The sequence below is a fragment of the Emydura macquarii genome, unplaced genomic scaffold (genome assembly GCF_026122565.2).
Source record: "Emydura macquarii macquarii isolate MOO-44397 ecotype Brisbane River unplaced genomic scaffold, CSIRO-AGI_Emac_v2 contig_2636, whole genome shotgun sequence".
Taxonomy (NCBI): domain Eukaryota; kingdom Metazoa; phylum Chordata; order Testudines; family Chelidae; genus Emydura; species Emydura macquarii.
In genome coordinates, this window is record NW_027132773.1 from 6,850,923 (window position 1) to 6,873,743 (window position 22,821).

At 42.4% G+C, this 22,821-nt stretch overlaps 1 protein-coding gene across 3 annotated transcripts in view; it reads left to right on the forward strand.

Moving 5' to 3' along the window:
• Positions 1 to 22,821, forward strand: part of PPM1H (protein phosphatase, Mg2+/Mn2+ dependent 1H) — a 194,381-nt gene that overhangs the window by 164,882 nt on the left and 6,678 nt on the right. For all 3 annotated transcript variants that reach the window (XR_010922841.1, XM_067564120.1, XM_067564119.1), the window contains exons 8-9: positions 6,154 to 6,261; positions 13,772 to 13,923. Coding sequence is in view for 2 of the 3 variants with exons in the window: in XM_067564120.1 (XP_067420221.1) it covers positions 6,154 to 6,261; positions 13,772 to 13,923 (260 nt within the window). In the remaining variant the exon portion in view is untranslated. The remainder of the gene's footprint in view (positions 1 to 6,153; positions 6,262 to 13,771; positions 13,924 to 22,821) is intronic.

The window sequence follows — 22,821 nt, forward strand, 5'->3', positions numbered from 1 at the left end:
CCTTCTTCTCACCTCCCCTCCCCGTACCTCTTCAGGCACCCTTCTCACAAGAGACTTCTAACCCATGAGGTGGAGTCCCTCCTAAGGGTGGGAGCGGTGGAGGAGGTTCTATGGAGCTAAGAGGCACATGGTTCTATTCACACAATTTTCTGATCCCAAAGTCCAATGGGGATCTCAGACCTATACTAGAATGCAAACTCTCAAGAAGTTAATGAAGAAACTGTAGTTCCGCATGGTCTCCCTATCCTCAATAATCCCTTCCCTAGATACAGGGGACTGGTATGCCACCATCGACTTAAAAGATGCATACTTTCACATAGCCATATTCCAGGGACACCAGAAGTGCCTCCGATTTATCGTAGGTCACAACCATTATCAGTTCACAGTGCTACCCTTTGGTCTGTCAGCAGCACCAAGAGTATTTACAAAGTGCATGGCGGTGGTGGTGGCAGCTTCCCTCAGCAAAGCAGGAGTGCAGGTTTACCTATGCCTGGATGATTGGTCTGTCAGGGGCTGCTCCAGGGAACTGGTAGAAAGGTATGTAAGACTCATTCAGACCACTTTCTCAAATTTTAGAGATCCTGATAAACGAACAGAAGTCAACATCCTCACCAGTGCAGAGGATAGAATTTAAAGGGGCGGTCCTCAACTCGACCCAGGCCAGGGCCTACCACCCGGAGAGTCATTTCAGAGCCATCAAAGCCCTTATAAATGGTCTAAGGTCCTTTCCCATCACCACAGCAAGAAACTGCCTGAAGCTTCTGGGTCACGTAGCCTCCTGTACCTACATGGTGCATCATGCTCGTCTCAGACTTACACCCCTCCAAGCATGGCTGGCATCGGTGTACACACCAGACAGTCACCCTTCAGACAAAATGATCACAGTCCCACTGGCTGTGATACTTGCCCTGCAATGGTGGCTCAACCAGGAAACGGTGTGCGGGGGTATCCCCTTTTCAAGACCAGTTCCATCGATGTTGCTGTCACTGACACCTCAGACATGGGATGGGGAGACCACCTGGGGCCCCTCAGCACTCAGGGCCTATGGGCACCAGACGAACTGATCCTTTACAACAATGTCAGAGAGCTGAGAGCAGTACACTTAGTGTGCCAAGCATTTCATTCCTATCTGCGGGGCAAATGTATCTCTGTACCCACAGACAATCCTAAGGCAATGTTCTACGTAAACAAACATGGTAAAGCCTGCTCCTTCCACTTATGCCAGAAGGCAATGAATCTGTGGGATTGCTGCATAGCCCAGTCCATTCACTTGGAGGCGTTCTACCTGCCAGGCTCGCAGAACAAGCTGGCAGACCACTTGAACGGAAACTTCATCAACCATCATGAATGGTCTACTCACCCGGACCTCCTGAATGTCATTTTCCAGAAGTGGGGATTTCCCCAAGTACACTTGTTCACAACCAGGCTCAACAGAAAATGTCCCCAGTTCTGCTCATATCAGGGGCACAGTCCAGGATCCCTCTCAAATGCTTTTCTCCTTCCCTGAGGAGGGAGTCTGTTTTATGCCTTCCCTCCCATGACTCAGATCCAGAGGGTGTTGCTCAAGGTCAGGAGGGACAAAGCAAGGATAATCCTTATAGCATGGCTACGGCAACATTGGTTCTCGACTCTCCTGCACCTGTCAGAGGACACACCTATCAGCCTACCAATGCTCTTGGACCTGATGTCGCAGGAACACGGCTGCCTACTCCACTCGAACCTTACGTCACTGCAACTGATGGCATGAAAGCTTCATGGTTGAGCAAGAGGGAGCGGGGCTGCTCGGCTGTTGTGCAGACGGTTCTTATGAGTAGCAGGAAGCCGTCAGTCAGATTGGCGTATCTGATGAAATGGAAGAGGTTCTCACTGTGGCCATCAAGAAAAGGGGTCCTGCCAAACGAGACACTCCTGCCTCTTATCTTGGACTATTTGCTCAACTGGAAGAAGGAAGTCTTTGCAGTATTGTCTGTACAAGTTCACTTGGCCACAATCTCGGCTTTCCATCCACAGGCAAATGGCTGGACAGTGTTTTGCTAATCCGATTTACTCGTGGTTTTTGAAGGGGCTGGAGTGTTTATACCCTCCAAGTGTGTCAATCCTGCCTCCCTGGGACCTCCACCTGGTGCTGCCAAGGCTCATGGGGCTCCCATTCGAACCTATGGCAACATGTTCCTTGCTCCATCTCTATTGCAAAGTAGTCTTCTTAGTTGCCATTACTTCAGTTAGGAGAGTTTCAGAAATTAAGGCCCTTACCTCCGATCCTACCTCCTAACTCACGGCTTGGGAATCACCTACATTGGAATGGACATAAGCAAACACTCAAAGAAGAAAAAATGGTTACTGACCTTTTTGTAGCTGTTCTTCAAGATGTGTTGCTCATGACCATTCCAAAACCTGCCCACCTTGCCCCTCTGTCAGAATAGTTGGCAAGAAGGAACTGAGGAGGCGGTGGAGCAGCAGCTGCCTATATACTGTGCCCTGGTGGCGACAATCCAGGGGGCACCAGAGCCAACCTGGCACATACCACTAGGAAAACGCTTCCAACGACTGTGCATGCAGCGCGCACACATCTACATTGGAATGGACATGAGCAACACATCTCAAAGAACAACAGTTACAGAAAGATTAGTGTGACCCATCTGTGCCTAGGGTAGCCCAACTGAATACGCCTAGGTCAGGACAGGCTGCTTAAAGGAAAGCAGATTCTCCCAAATTGGTGGCTAACACTGCAGTTAGATTCCCCAGTCAGTTACAAATAGTACTTCTGATTCCCCACACCGGTTATCAAGAAGCTAAAACGAAAAAATTACACAGCCTCCTTTACTGCATTTCAGTCTCTGGCTCCCAGTCAACAACTAGGTCCAGTAAAGAGATCAGTTATTTAAAACTCTATTCCCTTTACCAAAATGTTCTCCTGATACCCAAAGGGTCAGCCACATTGACAGATCAATATAAGTTTGGATCTTACCCAAAATACCACGCTGGCAGCCAATCAACTGAAACTAAAGGTTTATTGTAAAAGGAAAGAGACAAATGAGGTGCTAAATGGTCAAAGCAATTAGATACATACAAATGACTTTAAAGTCCATATATATCAGATTCTCAGCAGAACAGTGGAGTTTGCAGGCTTGTACAGTTCCTCTGGAGCACATCCAGAACCTGGATTGGTCTCAGTCCTTTGTTTCACAGCTTCAGTTGTAGATGAGTTGATCCAGAGGTAGGAAGCAGGAATGAAGACGAGATGGGGATGGTGCAGCTGCCTTTTATGTCTCTTTGTCATGTGGCTTGCCCCAAACACAGCCACACAGCACATGGCATGGAAAAGCCTCAGAGTCCCCTGTCTGTAGGCATGTTCTTACATGCCCTGGTGACTCATAAGGTGTAGCCCCTGGGTTCTTTCACTGGATTTAATTGTACCTGTGAATTCCCTTTGATGGGCTATTAAGCAGGCTTAGTGCTGCTGCCATTCTGTCTGGGCTGTCACCCAGAAACACAGCACAAGCTGAAATACCAATATGCCGTACATATTTAGAACTTAAAGTACAAAATTGTCACACATATATAAATGTGCTTATAAATCTTAGCGAATTATAACCTTTCCAATGGTACCTGACATGGCATATCTTGTACGAATTTTTTAATTTTGCAATACTGATATAAAATAAAATAATATAAAATAAATGGTCCCCCAAATCCAGACAGCATCACAGTTAGTAACCGTTTTTTCTCAGTGATGTTGCTGTTCATATTATTGTCACATCAGCAATTTGAGTTTGCCTTGTGATTTTTTTTCTTGCTCAAGGGAATATGTGGCAGCAGTGCATTATGAAGAGACATCCTGCTGCCTTTGTTATTAAACCCCCAGGTTTTTATTAAATAAACTTTTTATTAAGGCAAAATTAAAATAAAATGTTAACATACTAAATTGTATATTACTTATTCAGGTTAAGATTAATATTCAAAGAAACTGGCTAAAGATTTTGGTTTGTTGGCTGAGGAGCCCTCCTCTTCTGAGTATTGCTAAAAAGGGTGCAAAGTTTCTAAATAGCTATCCTCTTTTTGGTGCTTCTCTTGTATATGTACTTGGTGTGAAAGCATTTCCATTACAAGGACCATTCATATTTTATTGTACAACAATTCCACAGGAGGAGGGTGGTCACATTTTTCCAGTAACTTTTCCAAAGTCTAGCTCCTGACAAAAAAGTAATTAATTTGTAGTTCTGCTTAAAATGTAGAACCTTTACTTGAGCTTGGTGTGATTTCAAATCAGTACCAAGGAAAAGCTCTCTGAACTGAATAATATCAGCTCTTACCCACAATGAATAGTCATTTTGATATGTCCTTAGAATAAATTCCTGAAGCTGAGGGAGAGGGGCGTGGCGTGGTGAGAATTTAGAAAATTTGTTCAGAGCTCCTAAGGTGGTCTGGATAAATGACCACCTTTTATTTTTCATAACTTATATTTCTTTTTAGCTCAACAATTACTATGAATAGCTATATTTGGGCTCCAGTCTTGTTAGAATTTTACCTCATGTTTGGATAATCTGTTGTTAACCCAATTGATCACATATTTGAATTGTGATGCATAATAATAAACCAATTTAGGGAAAACTAATCCACCTCTCTTTGTAGACTTAAACGGAACTTTTGAACTCACCCTGGGTCTTGCGTTTCCATATGAATTTTAATAGTGCATCCTGCCATGTTTTTGATGTCATGTCAGGGATACCAATAGGGATGTACTGAAACACAAATAACTGGGAGGGCATTCATCTTTACTAAAGCTGCCAAGTTATTTCTTATTTGTTCCATTCTTCCAAGACTTTAATTGTTTTATTTCATATTGAAGGGTCACTTGTCTTAAAACGATTTTTATGTTTATTCCTAACTATTTTAAAGATTCCTTTATCCATTTAAGTTTATGTAGGTGGGACAATGGTTTGTTTTGACCTTTTCAGGAACATTTGTTCCTAAAATTTCAGATTTATCGTAGTTTATTTTGAAGCCTGATACCTGCCCAAATTCCAAAATCAATTCTATAATTTTTTTAACAAGGTTTCTGGCTCCTGAAAAACATAACAAGACATCCTCAGCACGCAAAACTATTGTGTTCTAATCCAGAAGGCATTCTGCTGCCCTTTACCATGGGGCTGTTTCTCACACTTACTGCAAATGGCTCCATTGCCAAAGCAAACAACCGGAGATATAATAGCCACCTTTGTGTTGTACCCCTAGACAAAATAGAAGGAGGGAGGCACTCTCTGTATTTACCTTACCTCCCTTTATTTGAAAGCTGCCTACCACTCAGCATCCTCCCTCTTCTCCGGTGATCAGTGGGATGTTGCATATAGGAAATGACAATACTTCGAGAAAGAGCTGTCAAAATATTCCACTGCCGGAGTGCTCTCATTGGCTAACATGATGGGTGCTTCACACACTTAATGTTATTTAGTACTTCTATTGCCAATAGTACTTGAGGACTTTTGAGGGATTAGGGCTCCATTGTGCTACACCCTGCACAAACAGCTGTCCCAGAGAGTGCACAAAATCTAGGATCTAGACAAACAGAATAGAATAAACAGAAAAATGGGGAAATAGAACCAGGGAGGGGAGGACAAGGAAATGATAAGAGAGAGATGCATTAGGTATTTTTAAATTACTGCAGTTTCAAATGAATGAGAGAGAATTTTGATTCTGGTTGAGATAACACATTTTATTTTACTGACCTTTTTCTCATATATGCACACCATTCATTCATTCTCTCTGTGGTATATATAATTTTGAGATAGCAAGTATTTGTAGCAGCCCCAAATCACACACGTCTTCTGAGGATGCAGTGGATGATAAATCCATTCCTGAACTACCTGGGGGAATTTAATTTATGGTCTAGCAGAATAGGCAAGTTTTGTCTTGGTGTCTACCCCTGTAGAAAGGGAGAAATTGAAGTCGGAGTCACCCTGGTGGATAAGCAGCTAAAATTGTGGAACTGAAAAGGTAACTGTCTGTGTTAACTCCCCAATATAGGAAAGAAAAAGAGACAAATTCCTCCAATAGCCCTAGCAGTTGTGTGGTGGGGTCATTTTTTTCTTCTTTACCACATTAACATTGTGTGTGGAAGTGGCTTTGATAATAATGTGTTTCTCTTGTTTCCAGGCTCGTGTCATGGCAACTATTGGAGTAACCAGAGGACTTGGAGACCATGACCTGAAGGTGCATGACTCCAATATCTACATCAAACCTTTTCTGTCCTCATCTCCCGAGGTACAACATCCATCTCTTTGTTAGATGACGTATGGGGCTGGAAGAAAATAAATTAAACTAAGCACACTTTGTTCATCCTGAATTAGCTAGGACTGTGGACAATGAATGTTCCTTGGTACTTAAATAAATTCGTAAATCGAGGGTGGAAATAATGACAGGTCTGATGCCATACACTAAATAGTAATGTAATTTTCATTCTTCTTCCTACTGCCCCAGCTGTGGATTGTACACATCAGGGCCCTGATGCTTTCCTGTCCTCAAAGTGTCATGGTTAATGTCTTTCTGCCCAAGGGGCACTGGCTGTGACTCTCTGCAGATACTTCATAGTCAGCCCAAAGACTCACTATTCAATGACGCACGATACTCTTCTCTCTACATTGCCCTTTCAGAGATTGAGCAGGCTACTGCCACGTAATTTATCAGCTCCTGAAATAAGAGAATAGAACCTAGATACTGGAGTCACTGATTTCTTGCATGGTGACATGGAAACTACAGTTTGTACTCAGCACAGCAGCCCAACTTCTAAGGAGGAAAAACAACCAGGATACATCAAAATATGCTCCACACCTGCCCTGGCTCCACATTCACTTGTAGACCCGATGCTTAATCTTTAAGGGCCTCAGCCAGTTGGGACCTGACCTCCAGAACATTTTAAGTTCTTCGCTATCCAATACATGGTAGCTGATGGCATTTGGAGTGAAGCACTCCAGAACAGGAGGTATAGCATTTTCAGTTGATGGCCTAGAATGTTGCAGTGGTCTGTTGGAAGTGATTAGAATGATTCTGAGCCTGGTTGTCTTCAGAGCCTCATCTAAAACTCATGATTTTGCATAAGCCTCCCAGGAATAACAAAATACACGGAATTAATAATGAACGTTGTATTTTAAAAGAATGAGCAAGACCAGTCAAACCTACAGAGCTGAGGACTAGAATCCACGGTGAACACACGAATCTTAATTATGGGCCAAATTCTGAGAGTTCTGTACCTCCAACTGGCTTCAGCAGATGCTCAACAGTTGCCAACCTTTGACCTAGCAGTTGATACCTGCATGCTGTGGTGATGAGTGCCCTAGTAATGACGATGGAGAGAGAGAGAGAGAGAGAACATGCACACACCAAAATGTTGTGCTGCTGCCAAACTAGCAAGTCCTGACTAAAAAGTCCTTGCACTGAGGCTTGAAAGACAGGTACAGAGATATTCTGGTCACTTAAGGAAAGGAGGTCTCTAGACAGCACCCGTCATCCTTCCCCACTCTCATTCCACTTCTTTCCCTCTTTTTGTATTTTTTGCCAATGTATACCATTTCTTGCTTTGGTGTCTTTCTTACTCTGTGCTGTCCCAAGCCAAGGTATAAGCACTTCTGTTGTCATCGCTGTGATAATTTGTTTTGTGCCAGTATAATGCTGCAATTCTACCTCTTTATTTTTCTTTCTGGCACTCCGAGACCTGGCTCTTGCTGTCTGCGCTGTGGCTGTAGTGTTGTATCTCAGCAGGATCGACCTTGCCAATTGCTCCAGCAACATTCATTCAGCATATGCATATAAAAATATTGCATCTTGTAGGTTTTTCCAATTTGTGTTTGACTTTCAAAACATGACGCGCACAACACATACTCTATCCGGGTCTCAGACTCTGCAAGTGCCTGATAAAATGGCAGCAAAGAATGTCCTTGTTTCCACAGTCTTTTGACAGCTAAGGCTAGCAGAAATGTAATAGGGGTCAGCAGCAGGAAATGAAGAATACCAGCCATAGCAATCTTGAGGTACAGCCAGCAGAAACCAAGTTCTGGGAGAAAACAAATACATGGGCCAAAAAAAAAAAGGCTGAACAATACTCTTGTCTCAGATACTGTCTCTATATTGTCAGGAACCTGCAATACATCTTGCATACAAAGCTATGTTAAGAAGCAATTCCCTTGTGCTGCCATTTGAGGAACTTGCATTTGGAAGTAAATTTAGTAGTAGTAATACTTGCAACTTCTATAGCACTTTTTCATCAGTGGACCTCGAATAATTATATAAAAGTCGTGAAACATAATTACCATTTTACAGACTGAGAAACGGGCATAGAGAAGTTAGTCACCCAGTGAGTCAGTGACAGGGATAGAACTACATCTTCTGTCCTTGGGTCCTGTGTCCTAGCCACTGCCCCCTTTCCCAGACCAGGGGAGAACATGGCAAATTTGTTTCAAATAGTAAAACAAAGCTGTGATATAAAATTGCAACAGACATGCATCTGAAATCATCACCACATAAATATCTGAGGAAGCATACAGAATTTAAATCGAGAAATTTAGATTTTAGTAACTTTTGCATGGATTCTAACTTTACTATAATATAAATACCAGCCTGTGAGAGAAGCAGACGTATCCAAGTTTGACAATCAATGTTCAGTAATTCAGCTGGTATGAGTCAACATTTGGAGGACTTTTGTAGCTCTAGAAAATTGAATCACTTATAATGACCCAGAGAAGCACAAAGCAGATTTAACAGGCCTGAGGATATCTCACATTGTATTTCATATTTATTTTTCATAGGGAAATAATTATTTGACAAATCTTAACATGAAATTCCGACATTAGAATTCAATAGGAATCTTGTCCATGTATCTGGGAGGTAAGATTTGGTCTTAAGATTCTTCAAATGATTATTCACCCATTCATTGGAAGAAGCATCTGATGGCAGAATTTGGCCCTTGTTCCTTCACCTGACTGCTCATCTGACTGAATGATAAGGAAGTGGAGATGGAGAACCAAATAACCTTTTCTCCTAAAGGTTGTGCTAAAAGTGCTTTCTGAAGACTTCACAGTAGGTAAAAGGAAATCACACACACTTAGACTGACATGAGTGTTTGGGAGAAAGCTTTAGAACTACAACATTTAAAGGAACAAATAGTGAAAATATTTAGAGAGAGACCATTTTGATTAAGGAGAATCAAGGTGGTTTCAGGAATGGTAGGTCTACCTGACTAGCTTGGAATCCTTTTAGGCTACTACTGCCAGGGAAAAAATGAAAAATGCGGTAGATCATCTTTCACAATGCCTGGATTTCTCAGAAAGCATTTGAGAAAATGTTCTGCCTCATAGGTTAATATAAAAGACAGAGCCATGGAGTAAGTGGAAAGTTGGCACAGTATATTGGAAATTGGCTAAAGGGCAGGAAACGAAGGGTAGCAGTAAAAAGCTAAAAGGAGGTTAATTGGTGAGTGCTGCAGGGAACAGTGGTGGGACCAGCTTTTCATTATTTACATGTAAATTACTTGGAGGAGATGGTATTGAAAGAGATTTCCATGTTTGCCAATGAAACTTCACATACAAAGGAACAATACAATTAAGAAGGATTTAATTTATTGAAGTAGCTGTGCTGATAGATATTAAATGCAGCTGAAGCTGAATGTAGATTATTGCCCCTGTTGGCTTGAATTCCATTGGGACTGGCTGCTTCAGGAACATCTCAGATGGCTGCAGGCTCACATGTCAGTCTGTTATGAGCAGTTTGCAAGTCAGAGTTGGCTGGCTCGCTTAAGAACACAAATGGCATAACAGATCAGGTCTGGCTCCTTCACAAGTCAAGTACGGCCTTTTGCAGGTGGGTAGGTGCTGTTGAGATGTAAACAAAAACCTGACCCATCCTTTATATCACCGATCCAGGGTTTGGTGCTGAAGTATTTTCTCGGCACACATTGAAGAGCTTTGCTGAATAACAGAATGCACAATCCGTATCCAGATAAAGAGAGTGTATTACTGTGGCCTTTAGCACAGAGGTTCCACTGCTAAGCCTTAGCAGAGGTCTGAAGGCACCAGTCATGGTGTAATTCATCTTGACCCACCCTCTACTTGCTGGGTGTCTGGGCAGGAGTGATGCTGCTGCTTTTTCGCTGGCTTTAAACATTCCTGCTTTTAGATTTAAAGTTGCGGTCCAGGCTAATTAAGACAGAGCACAAGGTAGATCCCAAATTGTCCATCCTTCCTGATGACCTTTGGAGGTGGACGGAGGTTTTCCTAAGTGCATAGAGGGAGCAGGGAAAGTTAAGGAAGCGACAGGGACTGGAATGGTTTCTGGATGCTTCAGAGAGATGTTCACTAATGGGGAGGGAGAGAAGGCTGAGGTGCTCATGGAAGTTGTTGGCAAGGGAATGGAATCTGCGCACTTCAGGGAACTATGGGGAAGAGATGGAATTGGAGCATTTCAGGGCAATGCTGGGGTTGATGGAAGGCTACTGAAAGAGTAGGCGCCTTTAGAAGAGGGAGTTGAGAATCTCTGAGGAGCTCTTGGGAAGAAGAGGGAAGTTGTCAAGGCAGTGATGCAGATCGAGGAGACATCTGCACAGACTGACTTTGTGTATGATTTATGCGTTAGCCCAAGCCATGCAGAAAGTCTTTCTGGATTGTGAAAATGGCTTTTGTCCAGGTTGCCTGATGGTCTGGCCAGCCACCCACATCTGTGTAAACCGGAGTGTTCCGTATCCATTTGAAGCGCATGCAAGTTTGAGTGATTTGTGTCACAGCCATAACATCATTTAAATCTAATTGCTGCTGAATTGCCTGAATTATTATTGAGGGGAGGGGCACGAGCAGGGGATAGCTCAGGAGTTTGAGAAAAATGGCTTGTAAGACGGAGTTGATAAATAGCTCTCAGCCACATAAAATGCATATAATGCCATACATGTGCCACATGAGAGTGCTGATATAATGCCACCCCACTGTAAAATCACAAATGACTAATACAAGATGAGAACATTAAAGATGAGAACAGGATCAGCTCTGCTAACTGGGAAGTGAAAAGACAGAGAAAAGCCCAGGTTCTGGTCCTACATCTGGGCGAGACAGCCTGCTCTGAAATACTGTGCTTCCCTGAACAGCTCTAAATCACCTAGAGATGTAATTTAGGAATTTTAAGGAAAAAAGAAATATCGTGGCCACCTTTAAATACTTTCCTTTGCAACCAGGTGACATTAGCAGGATACGCCCTCTGTTTGGTATAGGAAATAGTAGGAATGCTGTGATATCCTACCTAATTACAAAGGTTTGGAAAGTTTATAAAGGTGACTACTTTATTACAGACAACTAGATGTGATAATCCTGCTTTGGGTGAGAGAGCCACATCTGATAACTAACCCAAACATACTTCTGTAACTTCACATAGTGTTTTTCCTTGAACTGCATACCAGTCAAATAGCCAGTGCTTTGTTCACGCCACTGCCCATCCCCCTTAACTACTGTACCTTATTAGGTGTCTGTCAGTATCCATCTCCTTGCCACCTCTTTTCAGGTTTGAACATGTCAGGTGTAGTCTTTCCGTATAAGAAATACTCACTAGTTCCCAAATTAGTCATATTAACTTTGCCTGAGTTTTCCCCCCAAACCTGAATGTCCTTTTATCAAAATACTCTCTCTTCTCAGTATCGTACACTGGAGTCTGCATGCGCATATGCGCATATATTTTTGGGCCCTTCACCGCTGGATCAGGTCATAGTTTTTGACAGGATTCTATTGCCTTGAAGCCGCAGCCATAGACTCCAGTCTTGCTTCTATTTATGTCAATCGGAGATCTGCTATTGACTTCAGTAGGAGCAAGGTCTGGCCCAGAACATTTTTCCCCACTGCTAGCAGGAGGGAATCTGTTACTTCAGTTTGAACTTTCTTTGTCCCGGTGAGGTGAATGGGGCAGAGATGTGTTTAAGAAAAGTCTCCTGATTTTGTTATTGTTTTGTTGTTCTGAGTGATTCACTGTTACCTTACTGTACGTGTAAAAGTAGCAAATATCCAAGAGCTCTGACTTCCAAAAGGTGTTTTTTTTTGCGTGATGAATTTGTGCTGGTGACCGCTACAAACAAAAGCATGAGCTGTTATGTTTTGCGCTAAAGAGCCAAGGTTCTATCGTGTTGTGGTCTGTCAACACTCGTATCCCCCGTGGATCGGCACGCAGTTGATTTATCCAATAAACTAAATTGGATGCTGTGGAGTTGTGTTCCTTATAGAGGGGGTAAAGACAGATGAGAGGAGTGTTTTAGGTTGACGTTTTTTGGCTCATCTCAAGAGTCCTCACTCAGATACACCTTAAATAATAAAGCAATGGATATGTTTTACAAATGACCTTTTCTCCCTTTAGAGCAAAAGGAAAAAAATAATGAGGATTAGCACTGAGATAAATGTGATTGTTTCTCCTGCACTGGTTGCAATCCCAAGCATTTTATGTGAATTTTCTGCTGCTTGGCTCCTGAGAGTGCACCGAGAGAGAATGAAATAACTCCCAGTCATCTAGCTGTGCCAAGTACATGTCCGAACAAATTTGTGGAGTGCTGCTGCTGTTGAAGCACAAGGATAAAGCAGCATGTGTGACCAGTGCACTATTCCCAAATTCTAATACAGATAATCACTTCTTCTTGTCTGCCTTGCCAAGGTTGTCATGTGTCTTTCAAATTACAGTCATTGCTAAGGTAATTAAAGTGCTCTGTGAGTGGTTCCTGAGGATTCCAAAGTTTAGTTTGGGGAATTAAAGGAGCAGGCGGTTTGACAGTTGGAATGCAGGGCAGGCTGGAAGAAGACTTACATCCAACAAAAGACTCACTGGAAAAACTTGCAATGACCTTTGTTCATGCACTGACTCAGTTAACCCCTGATACCGTGGTTTAGGCAGCTCAGTCAAGGAGTGGGTTATGGGAAGCCATTTTAAAGACAGGGTGTCAGATTCTTCAGGGGTAGACTGAGCAGTCAATTCACTTCTTGGCTATATGACAGCTGCCTTAAGTAACAGAACCAATGGGTGTTCTATGGGAATAGCCTAGTATGGAAGAACCTTTTCCACTGATGTTTTATATGGTTCCTTAAATTGGTCCCTGTCCAAAAAATCACTGAAGAATATGCTCCATTCACGTCAATGGAACCACTCAAATGCTCAAGGTTAAGCGTATTCTTAAGTTCTTTGCTCGATTGGGGTTATAAAAAATACTTTTGTGAATTGCGCAGTAATTTGCTACATGAGCACTTCAGAACATGTTCAATTTATTAGGCATAGTTAATTTGTACTGGGCAAATAGTGAAAACAACTATTTGTAAATAGTTTGTTAGAAAAATATAAAAAAATCATCCCATAAATGATTAAATTCTTATTTGACCAACTATACCAATGACGGAGAATAGCCAAAATGCAGCTCATGACCAGAAGAGGCGAAGGGAGAGGAATAGATTTGATTGCTTCGATCACTGCTGTCATCATTGCATAAATGCATTAGGGCCCCAATTCAGGAGCACTGAAGTCTGTTCCTATTCAGGTCAACACTTAAGGACATGATTAAGTGTCATCCAGCAGCAGAGTATGCTATCTTGAATCAGGGCCTCAGAGAGGTTGCCAGCTCCTTACTGAGGAGAGAGCAAAAGTGCTACATGTGGGAGTTATTTTAGTTCCCCTGCCTAATTCGCTAACTCAAGACGAGCATCAGCAGATTTTCACAAGAGTTTGAATATTTCCTCCTTCATGGGACAGCATATCTCTTGCTTTTTGGCTTTAGGTGAGAGTCTACAATCTTCTGCAGTATGAGCACGGACCAGAGGATGTACTGATCTTAGCTACGGATGGACTCTGGGATGTATTATTAAATGAAGAAGTGGCAGAAGCAGTCTCAAACTTTCTACCAAACTGTGACCCTGATGACCCCCACAGGTATGTGCTCTTATCTCAAAGTTTGTACCTTTATAGTTTCTCTGCTGCAGCAAGAATGGTTTTTGTAACTCATTTTTTTTAGAGAGTAACATGAAGTGAATGAACCTTCTCTTGTAAGTGCGTCTGCATTTTTATAAGTTTGCAGCTTAAGAGACTCTCAAAGCAGGAATTATCAAATGTGTATTCAAACCCAGGGCTGCTGAGTGTACGGGGATGGGCAGGGGAAATTGTGGCTGAGGACTACAATATCTTAGCATGGGATTTATTTTTGCCATTCCACTAAAGCTTTATGGAGGCCTTAGCTTCTCTCAGAGAAGGACAAAACATGTTTGTTTGTTTTAGTGATCATTTCCTTCTGTGTAGCCATTTCCCACTTAAGAATAACTTTCTCTCTTCCCTGAGGAATTTAGCAGCAGCAATGCCACAGCACCAGCCCCATAGACAAGAGGCTTTGTGGCTAGGGAGTGCTGGAAGGAAAGGTAGTTTGCCCACCTTGCTCCTTCAGATGCTGAGCATCTTTTCAGCCGTGCAATCACCTGGTGCGGGAGACTTGAGGCTACATATGTGTTTTCAATGTGGGGCTTTCATACCATTGCTCATTGTGTCTTCACTTACTGATCATATGATGATCTTAAAACCAATCTTCCATAGCATGTGCCCAGAGTGGAATGCCAACAGCTGGACAAGTTGAGTGAGAACAAATTTGATTGCATCCCATTTCATCAATAATACTCATAACAACTCTTGCTCTTTTCCTGGCTTTATCTCCTCTTCCTGGTCAACATTGCTCTTCACAGCATCATATTATCTAACAATACAAATGTTCCCAAGGAGCTAAATGTAACATGTTTTTCCTTGAGCGAGTGGGTCAGTATGTTTTGTTGTAAATTAAAATATCAGAGTGAAAGTGAGAAGGTCCTCATTGTGGAAAAGCGTTCTTGCGGCTTCCCAAATTCAGGCCCCTTGGTTTCTGTGCCCAGCCACCTCTCTTTCCTGAGCCATCCCCTCTCCTGGGTTGCACTTTTCCTTTTATGAAAACTCTCACTTGAATACAGCAGAGAAAAGAGCTTTTTAAATATTTTTCTCCCCAGTTGACCCAAGGGAAATGGAAGTCAGTTCAGTGTCTGACACAATTTCTGGGATATTTGAGCACCCAAATAAAAATGTGTGGTCCTGGCTGAGGAAAATCCATAGAGCTGTAGTTACAGTAGTCTGTCTGTGGCAACTGGGGTGGGAAAGAGGAAAGCAAATTTGAAAATGCTTCATGTGTTTGTTTCTGAGTCGCCATCGTTTCAGGCTTAGCCCTGTACTACTGCACAAAGGGAAAACAGAGAAGATAACAGTGGGCAAAGGCACTCTGACAGCCACTTGGGTTTTTAAGTGACAGCCATTCCAAAGTAAATTGCAAACAGCATTTTCTTATACTGACGCTTACAAACGTGGAATGTAAAATAGCATTTCACTGCAAGTGCTGGATTGTCAGGTGAATGGATGATTAGCATGAAGCTGCAGCTGTGACATTTTGACCTTCGCAATCTCCTCTCTCAGAGAGATGTGGTATAAATAAGCAAATCTGGGCCCCTTGACTTCCCTCTGTCCTCCGCTAAAATAAATAAATAAATATTAGGTTTTGCTGGGGAGTCCACGGCTATGGCATTGTAGACCTGCCCCAAAGAAGAGATACAGCAGCAGCATATGTATATGCTGTACAGCCAACACGAAATGGTGCTTTCATTTAAAAAAATAAATAAAGTAAGTCTAGGGATGTGCCAACAGGATTGGGAAAATCCATCTCTCCTTTTCCTGCCCTGTTCCCAGAGAGGTAAATACCAGCCAAACCAAGTGGTACAGGGCTCCCCTAATATTATATTGACCATTTGTCTCTGCTGTAAAGAGATTTTTAGAGGGGTTGCTTCCTGGATCTCTGAACCTCTCCATATGTGCCCTCTCTGGAACTTCATTCATCCAGCTGTTGCTTCCTCTCTCCCTGCAGCACACCTTCCACCCCCACCCACCCTCAGAAAGGGAGATTCTGACAAGCAGTGTCCACAAGACCTGTTGCTACCCTTCTTATCTTGGTTGCTTCTTGCTCACTGCCAGTACCTGTATGTGAGCAGATAGTACTACTGAGTGCTTACTCCGACTTGCCATATACCTGGGAGGGAATCTGCAAGCTGTGATGGAGGCAACAGCTGGTCACGTGGACATCCGAACCATCATCGTAGATTGGGCGGAAGGGAGGTCGGGTGGGTGAATAGCACATAGGAACAGGACCTAAAAAATATGCACTGACTTCTTAAGTATGTGCACGCTGAATGTTAAACAGATGGCCACACACAGGGTTGGGAAGGGATTTTCCCCCACGTCAGATTGGCAGTGACTTTGAGGGGGTGGGGGTTGGCTTCTTCTGCAGCATGAGGCCCAGGTCACTTGCCAGGAACATCTGGGTATATCTCACTGAATCAGTTCCCTGCCATTGCAGGGGCCTTGGACCTTGGTGCACCTCAGTCCCTCCTGTTCTCTGCCTGTGGCACACAATGGTTTAGTCTTCCTAGGGCTGTACTACTTTGGTCTAATTCTGGAGGTTGGCCTTGGAGTGGGGCTGCTGAGTGGTGTTTAGTTACCTGTGATATGCAGGAGGTCAGACCAGATCATCTGGTGGTGCTCTCTGGCCTTCAACTCTGTGACAAACACGTGTGGCTCCCAGTGCAGCTGCCTACAGTCGCCCATTCGTTCCCTATTAGGCACAATGACTCTTTCTTGGAAAATCGGAGGCAAAGTTGTCTCTAGCTGGGTAGCAAGAGTACCGTAGCAATGATACACACATCAGTTAGAAGTAGGGGTTTTCTGCAAAGCTTAAAGTGAGCTGGGTGGCCCATCCAGTCGAAAAGCAGAGAGGACCCTAGGGAATGTCCCTTGTTGGTGAGAAGGTGCTGATCATCTGAGTCTGAAGCAGTGCTCCACGGTGGACAGACAGAGCAGTGTTGACCATCCCCCATCCTAGACAATTTTCCTTTTAAGTTTTCTCCTCTTTTCAGGACATAATTCTACTTGAAGCAGGGCAGGAATATGCACAGGTGGGATGCAGGTTTGTGTGGTGTTCAGTTTAGAAGCAAGTTTCTTGATTGTTGATTTCTCAGTTTGGATATGGCTGCCATGTGTACTTAAACGAGCGTTTTCAGCCCAAAACTTTTGTTACAAACTAATGAAATCCTATCATCAGTTAGTAGCAGACCCAGCACTTCTTTAAGCTCTGGTGAGGGAAGTAGTGGTAAGAGAGGGAGGAACTAATCAGGAATCAGTTAGGAACAGAGGGATCCTAAGGGTGTTAGGTGATGGTGGAGGAAGAATGGGCAGTGGGTGGGTGTCAAAAAATACTCAACGGAGCTTTAGAATGCCTCACCTGTTTGATAGTGTGTGTGTGGGGGGGGGAGTTGTCAAAACATGTATTATTTAAAACTCTATTTAGCTGTGGTCACCCATTTAACACCTAAGGCAATTTTTTCAGTATACGAGTTGATGACATTAGCAACAGCATCCAAGAACATACACATACCCAGAATTGTGAATATCTTATTGTAAATTAACAATGGAGAGGAAGCATAGTCCTGTGGGTAAGTCACTGAACTGAGATCAGGTTGAATTCCTGTCTCTGCCACAGACGTCCTGTGTGAGCTTGGGCAAGTCACTTGATCTCTCTGTGCCTCTGTTCCCCATCTGTAAAATGGGGATGATAATACTCCCTTCCTCTGCCTGCCTTATGTTTAGATTTTAATAGATTCTGGGGAGAGACGTGTGTGCAGGAGCAAGAACAATAGGGTCTTAATCTCTGTGGGCTCTGCTGCCATAATATAAATAACAATAATAATGCCTACCTATCCAGCAGATAACCATTTAAAATAGGTCTAATCTTTCAATCATTCAGAAGTTACTCATAACGTCTTATTTATTATTACCATAGTCATAGATCAGCACCCCGTTGTGTTAGGTGGTATACAAACTCAGAACAAAAAAGATGACTGTCCTCAAGGGGCTTACACTCTAAATATAAGACAAAATGCAACAGATGATCTAGACCATTGGGGGCAGTACAAGTAAACCATGAAACAGTATTGTTATGCATGGTAGACAGGTCTCTGCATGCCAGCAGCCTAATCATTGTCAAGTTTCTTGTAGTTATCATGGCAAAGGAGAGTTTTGCGGTGGGATAGGAAGGTGATTAATGAGGTAGCTTTGCCGCACATTTCTTGCAGTAAGAATTAAGTTTCTTTGTTAAATGTCACCAATGAGTTAGCTGAACTAATTATTAGAGGTATTATACAGTACACATTTCTGGGTCTGATTCTGATCCATCTAGCACTGATTTAACGCCATTAAATTTAGTGAGGTTACTCCTGATTTATTCCAGTGTAAATTGCACCAGAATCAGGCCTTTCTTTACTTAAGTCTCAGAACAAACATTTATTAGTGGTTGACCTGGTATTCTATGAATGGACATCTGAAGTGAATGTTAATTTGTTCATCTGTTCATTTGTTCTTTTAAGTAATTTTGTGCCAAATCATTTAGGGACTTATAAATAGTAGTGGCAAGGCATTTTTCATGCCAACTTGCAAGAGGTAATTAGAACAGTCTTTCATATGGCTTACAATGATATTTATGAAAATTATCTTGCAGAATTGCTCTTGCTGCTTGGTTATAAAGAATATTTAAAGGGTTTAAAGTACTGTGTGAAAGATTTTATATAATTATCTCACAGTATTCCAAATGAGGTATAGCTAATGGATTTATGATTGTATAGCAGTCCTGACTGTGAAATAGTGTCCCATTCTTCAGAGTAGTCAGTTAAGGAGAGATCTTATGTATTGATCAATTTGCAAAAATGTTTAAACATAATGTCATCCGGAAAAATGCTGTTATTTGGTAAGTTTAATAACACAATCTATGATAAATTCATTAACTTGAATTTTTAAATGACTGGGAACGTGAAAATGTGGCAGACCCATTGGAGAAATTGCATGGATTCTGTGATACCTGCCACATTGCAGTCACAATAAGAACCTCCATATTGTGAGAGATCAGTGATCCATTTAGCCCAGTTTCCAACAGTAACCAATAGTAGAAGCTTTTGAGGAAAATGCAAGAAACACTAGAGCAGGCAGTTATGCAATCATCTGTCCATAGGAATGATTTCTTACTAACCCACATTAATTAGAGGTTGGTTTATGCCCTGTCGCATGATGGTGTGCATCCCTTCCAAACTCTTGGGGCTTTTGTTTCTTTGTTAATCCTTACTATTGGAACTCTGGATGTCTCTCTCATCCATATAAATGCATAATTCTTTGTGTTAGGTCCCAAGTGCAAAATACCTATCTGCACTCTTCCCAAAATAAAGCAGTATTCAGATTCAGGTTCTAGTTCATCCCATTATACAAGTGGAACCTATTGTGAATTTCAAATCCAAACTTTCCCGTGTTTCAGGTGTATTTTGATATGACGTTTTGGTGTTTATCTCCTCTCTAAAAACCATGGCAGTGCAATCACATGGAAAGTATGGTTGACTCATGAGATAAACTACAGGAGTTTTGCACTGTCATGTGGTACCTGCCACATTGTGGTCACCATCTGGAATTCCTTCCAAACACTGTGGCTGAATCTGATGGCTTCATTTTTTATTTCAAATGTCCATTAGGGCACTAGCAAGTCTCTTCATCCTGATCCCACTGTAATATATGCTATGGGCGCTAACAAAGGCCACCTCCTATATGTAAATACATAAATCTGCTGATATTCTGGCCATGCAAGTGAAATTACACAGTGGTATTACTAATTCTAAACACAGTGGAGTGATGACAGGAAAGCCCCTGTCTGGCGAAAGGGAAGGAAAAGAGAAACAGCAGTGGACAGAGTGAGACGTAAGACCTACACTTCAGCATTATGACTTCTTATAGCTGATGCTTTGTGTCTCCTCAAAACAGATGAAATGATCCCTGCCCCAGGGAGCTTTTTCAAGAAGATGAGATGTGAGGTAACATGAAAGTAGCGAGGGTTTGGGAGAAAGATGATGAGCAGGGTTTATCAGATTGTGGTTTCCCAGTACAGGCTAACCAGTGGCATGATGGAGTAAAGAAGGTGGGGGATTAATATTTACATTAAATGGACATACCAGCTGGCTAATTTCTTGTAGGTGTTGTGGCAGAAATGGGTCTTAAACGTGAATGAAGAGTGGAAGGTGGCTTTGCAGAACAACTCAGGCAGGGCCATCCATGCGTAGGGAATGGTGGAAAAGAGTGAATGAAGAAGACGATGAGGGAGCATCAGTCTCCTGCTGTTTCCTCATATGAGGCAGATACAGTTTAGGCCTTGCAGCTATGCTCCCTGATGGCTGCTTCAAAAATCTTTCCTTCTCACCTTCCTCCTGGCCGTCCCCATTTCCTGTCATCTCCTTACTCTGTCTGAGGATTGGTAGGAGGTTCTGGGGAGTCACTCTGCCTCCTTTGAGCTTGGGAGGCTGAGAAGCAGTCCAGGCAGGCCACGCAGTCTGCCAACAGCATATTTCACCCACAGCAGCCATTTCTCTTTGCAGCACTTCACTGATCAATACTGCAAGCTTCAGCAGGAGAAAAAAATATACTCTCAAAACACAGAAGTTGTATTCCGGTGCGGCTCTTCATCGGGAGGAAGTCGATATTTTCAGACTACTTCAGCAGTACTGTAATGCTTTCCTGACAGCTGAATCCGAAGTTCACAGCGTTAGTGAATAAAGCATTCAGTAATGGACTGCTGCTATTCATCTCCAAGTGCCAGAAACTCACTCCATCTCCTCTTGTGCCTAGCTGAACAGCAGTGCTCTAGTTCAACTCTACGTTGGAGGAGGAATATGTATTTCTTTACTTTCTTTACCTACTCTGTTTTCTTAGTTTCCACATATTGTTTTTCTTGTGTATTTCATATTCTGTCTGTGGAAGAATCTCTGGCTTATTGAAGGCTTTTGTAATCTTGTCATTTCAGAACACCAATTTAAACAGGAAAGCCCTTCAGCTTTTATGCAGGAGCTTAAAAGTAATATTAACTCATTTGTGTTCTTGAATTGTGGGTAGCCCTTGTAAATCAGTAACCGGTGAAAAACAAACTTCCCCTTTCACTGGCTTGCTGGCATTTTCTTCTCTTAAATTCTGACAATAATTGAGAAATCCTTGAAAATATGGTCTTAGCTGCAACTCTCTTTGAATGTTTTTATTCAGCTCATGTCTGATACAAGCTCTTGGTGTGCCATGTGGCATATTTTTGTTCTGTAGCCTCACATCTGATTTTTGGTAGGTGGGAGCTGAGGAATGTGAAAGTGTATTTCTTTAAAAAAATGAAATTTCAGGTTGAATAGGGCGATGGGGTCAGTGCTTCTTGTTATATCCTCTCCCAATTCTTCAAGGTCTTTGCTATTGAACAAACCTTGGCAACTGCAGTGTGTGTGTGTCAGAGAGAGTTCATGCCTATTTCATTGCCGCGTAACTTGTGTAAAACGATCCTTAGTCCATTCTCTTATCAGAGAGAGTAAATCTCTTGTCAAAACTAGTGAGGCCTAGAAAATCTTACCAGTTTCTCACTGCATCACAGTTCTCTGTTTTTAATCTGTTGTTTGCATTTGGCATTGATCCTTCCTTTACCTTCCAATTTTCAATCTCCATTTACTGTGCAGTGAAGTTTACTTCGTACCTTAAAAATCCCTTTCTACCACTAAGTCAGTGTGTAGTGTGTCTTAACATTTCTTTGAGGGTTGAGGCACCAAAAAGTGTTAAAATGAACTACAGCAATAATGACCACCATCATACAGTTTCTTTACCCTTTATTCTTAGCCAGTTACATACAATCTTTTCTGATTCAAGCTTTGTGCCATTAAATTATTCATTCTCAGATTGTTATAACCTCAAATTTCAATTCTGGAGCAGCCATCTTTTGTCCAATGAGCTCCCTGCCCTTTATGCTCATTTGAGGCGAGTTTGCTCTTTGTCCATAGGTGAGTCCTGGGATGGGTCATTTCCCAGAAAGGTTTCCCTGGAGCGCTGCCCTTAGAACTGGTTTGGGGCCTTGTCCCCTGTGCTTTGTGTTATTATAGGAAGGGATCCCACGCAGCTTGTGGGGCAACCTACCTGAGGTCTATCGTGTGATGCCAGAGTCTTTGGTTCCTATTGCCTGTATATTTGGGCCAGTGTTTCACACTGTTTTTTTTTTTTAATACAGCCTCCGGATACCTAAGAAAATATGTACCTTATCAAAATTTCAAATAAAATATAGTAAAGACCAACACAATAGTGCATTGCTTTTCATGGAAAAAAAATACAGGATTGTGGAAAAGCCCTCCCCGCCCCCAAAACATACACATTCATCCTGCTGCCCCTTTCCAGAAAGAAGCAGCTAGGCATTCAGGCTGTGGGGAAACAGGGATGACAATGTTTATCAGCGTTAGGAAACCCTTGTGAAGGGTGAGAATGTATATTTTCATGGATGTGTGGATCCAGCTAATGCAAGGATTGTGTGGGATATTCTTCAGTATAAATATTGCATTGGACCCAGAGGTAGAGTTGAGCAAGGACTCATGCTGTAAAACTAACACCACTAAGGATCTAGAAGCAGTTGATGTTTCAAACTGAGGGCTAAATATATGAGGCATTGTAAGTGAGCTGGTTTCTTTTGGACATGGAAGTGTCTGGCACTGACACTCCTGTGCCATCTCAGTTATGTCATAATCAATCAGTCCTGTCAAAATCACAAGTTAGCCATTTAGAGTGTTGTTATTGTGATCAGTCCTTTGTATTCTGCAAATACGTTTTAGTGTAATGCAAAACTGCATGCCTTCATAGCTGAGCATATCACCATTGAACTGACAACAGTTAAGTTATGTG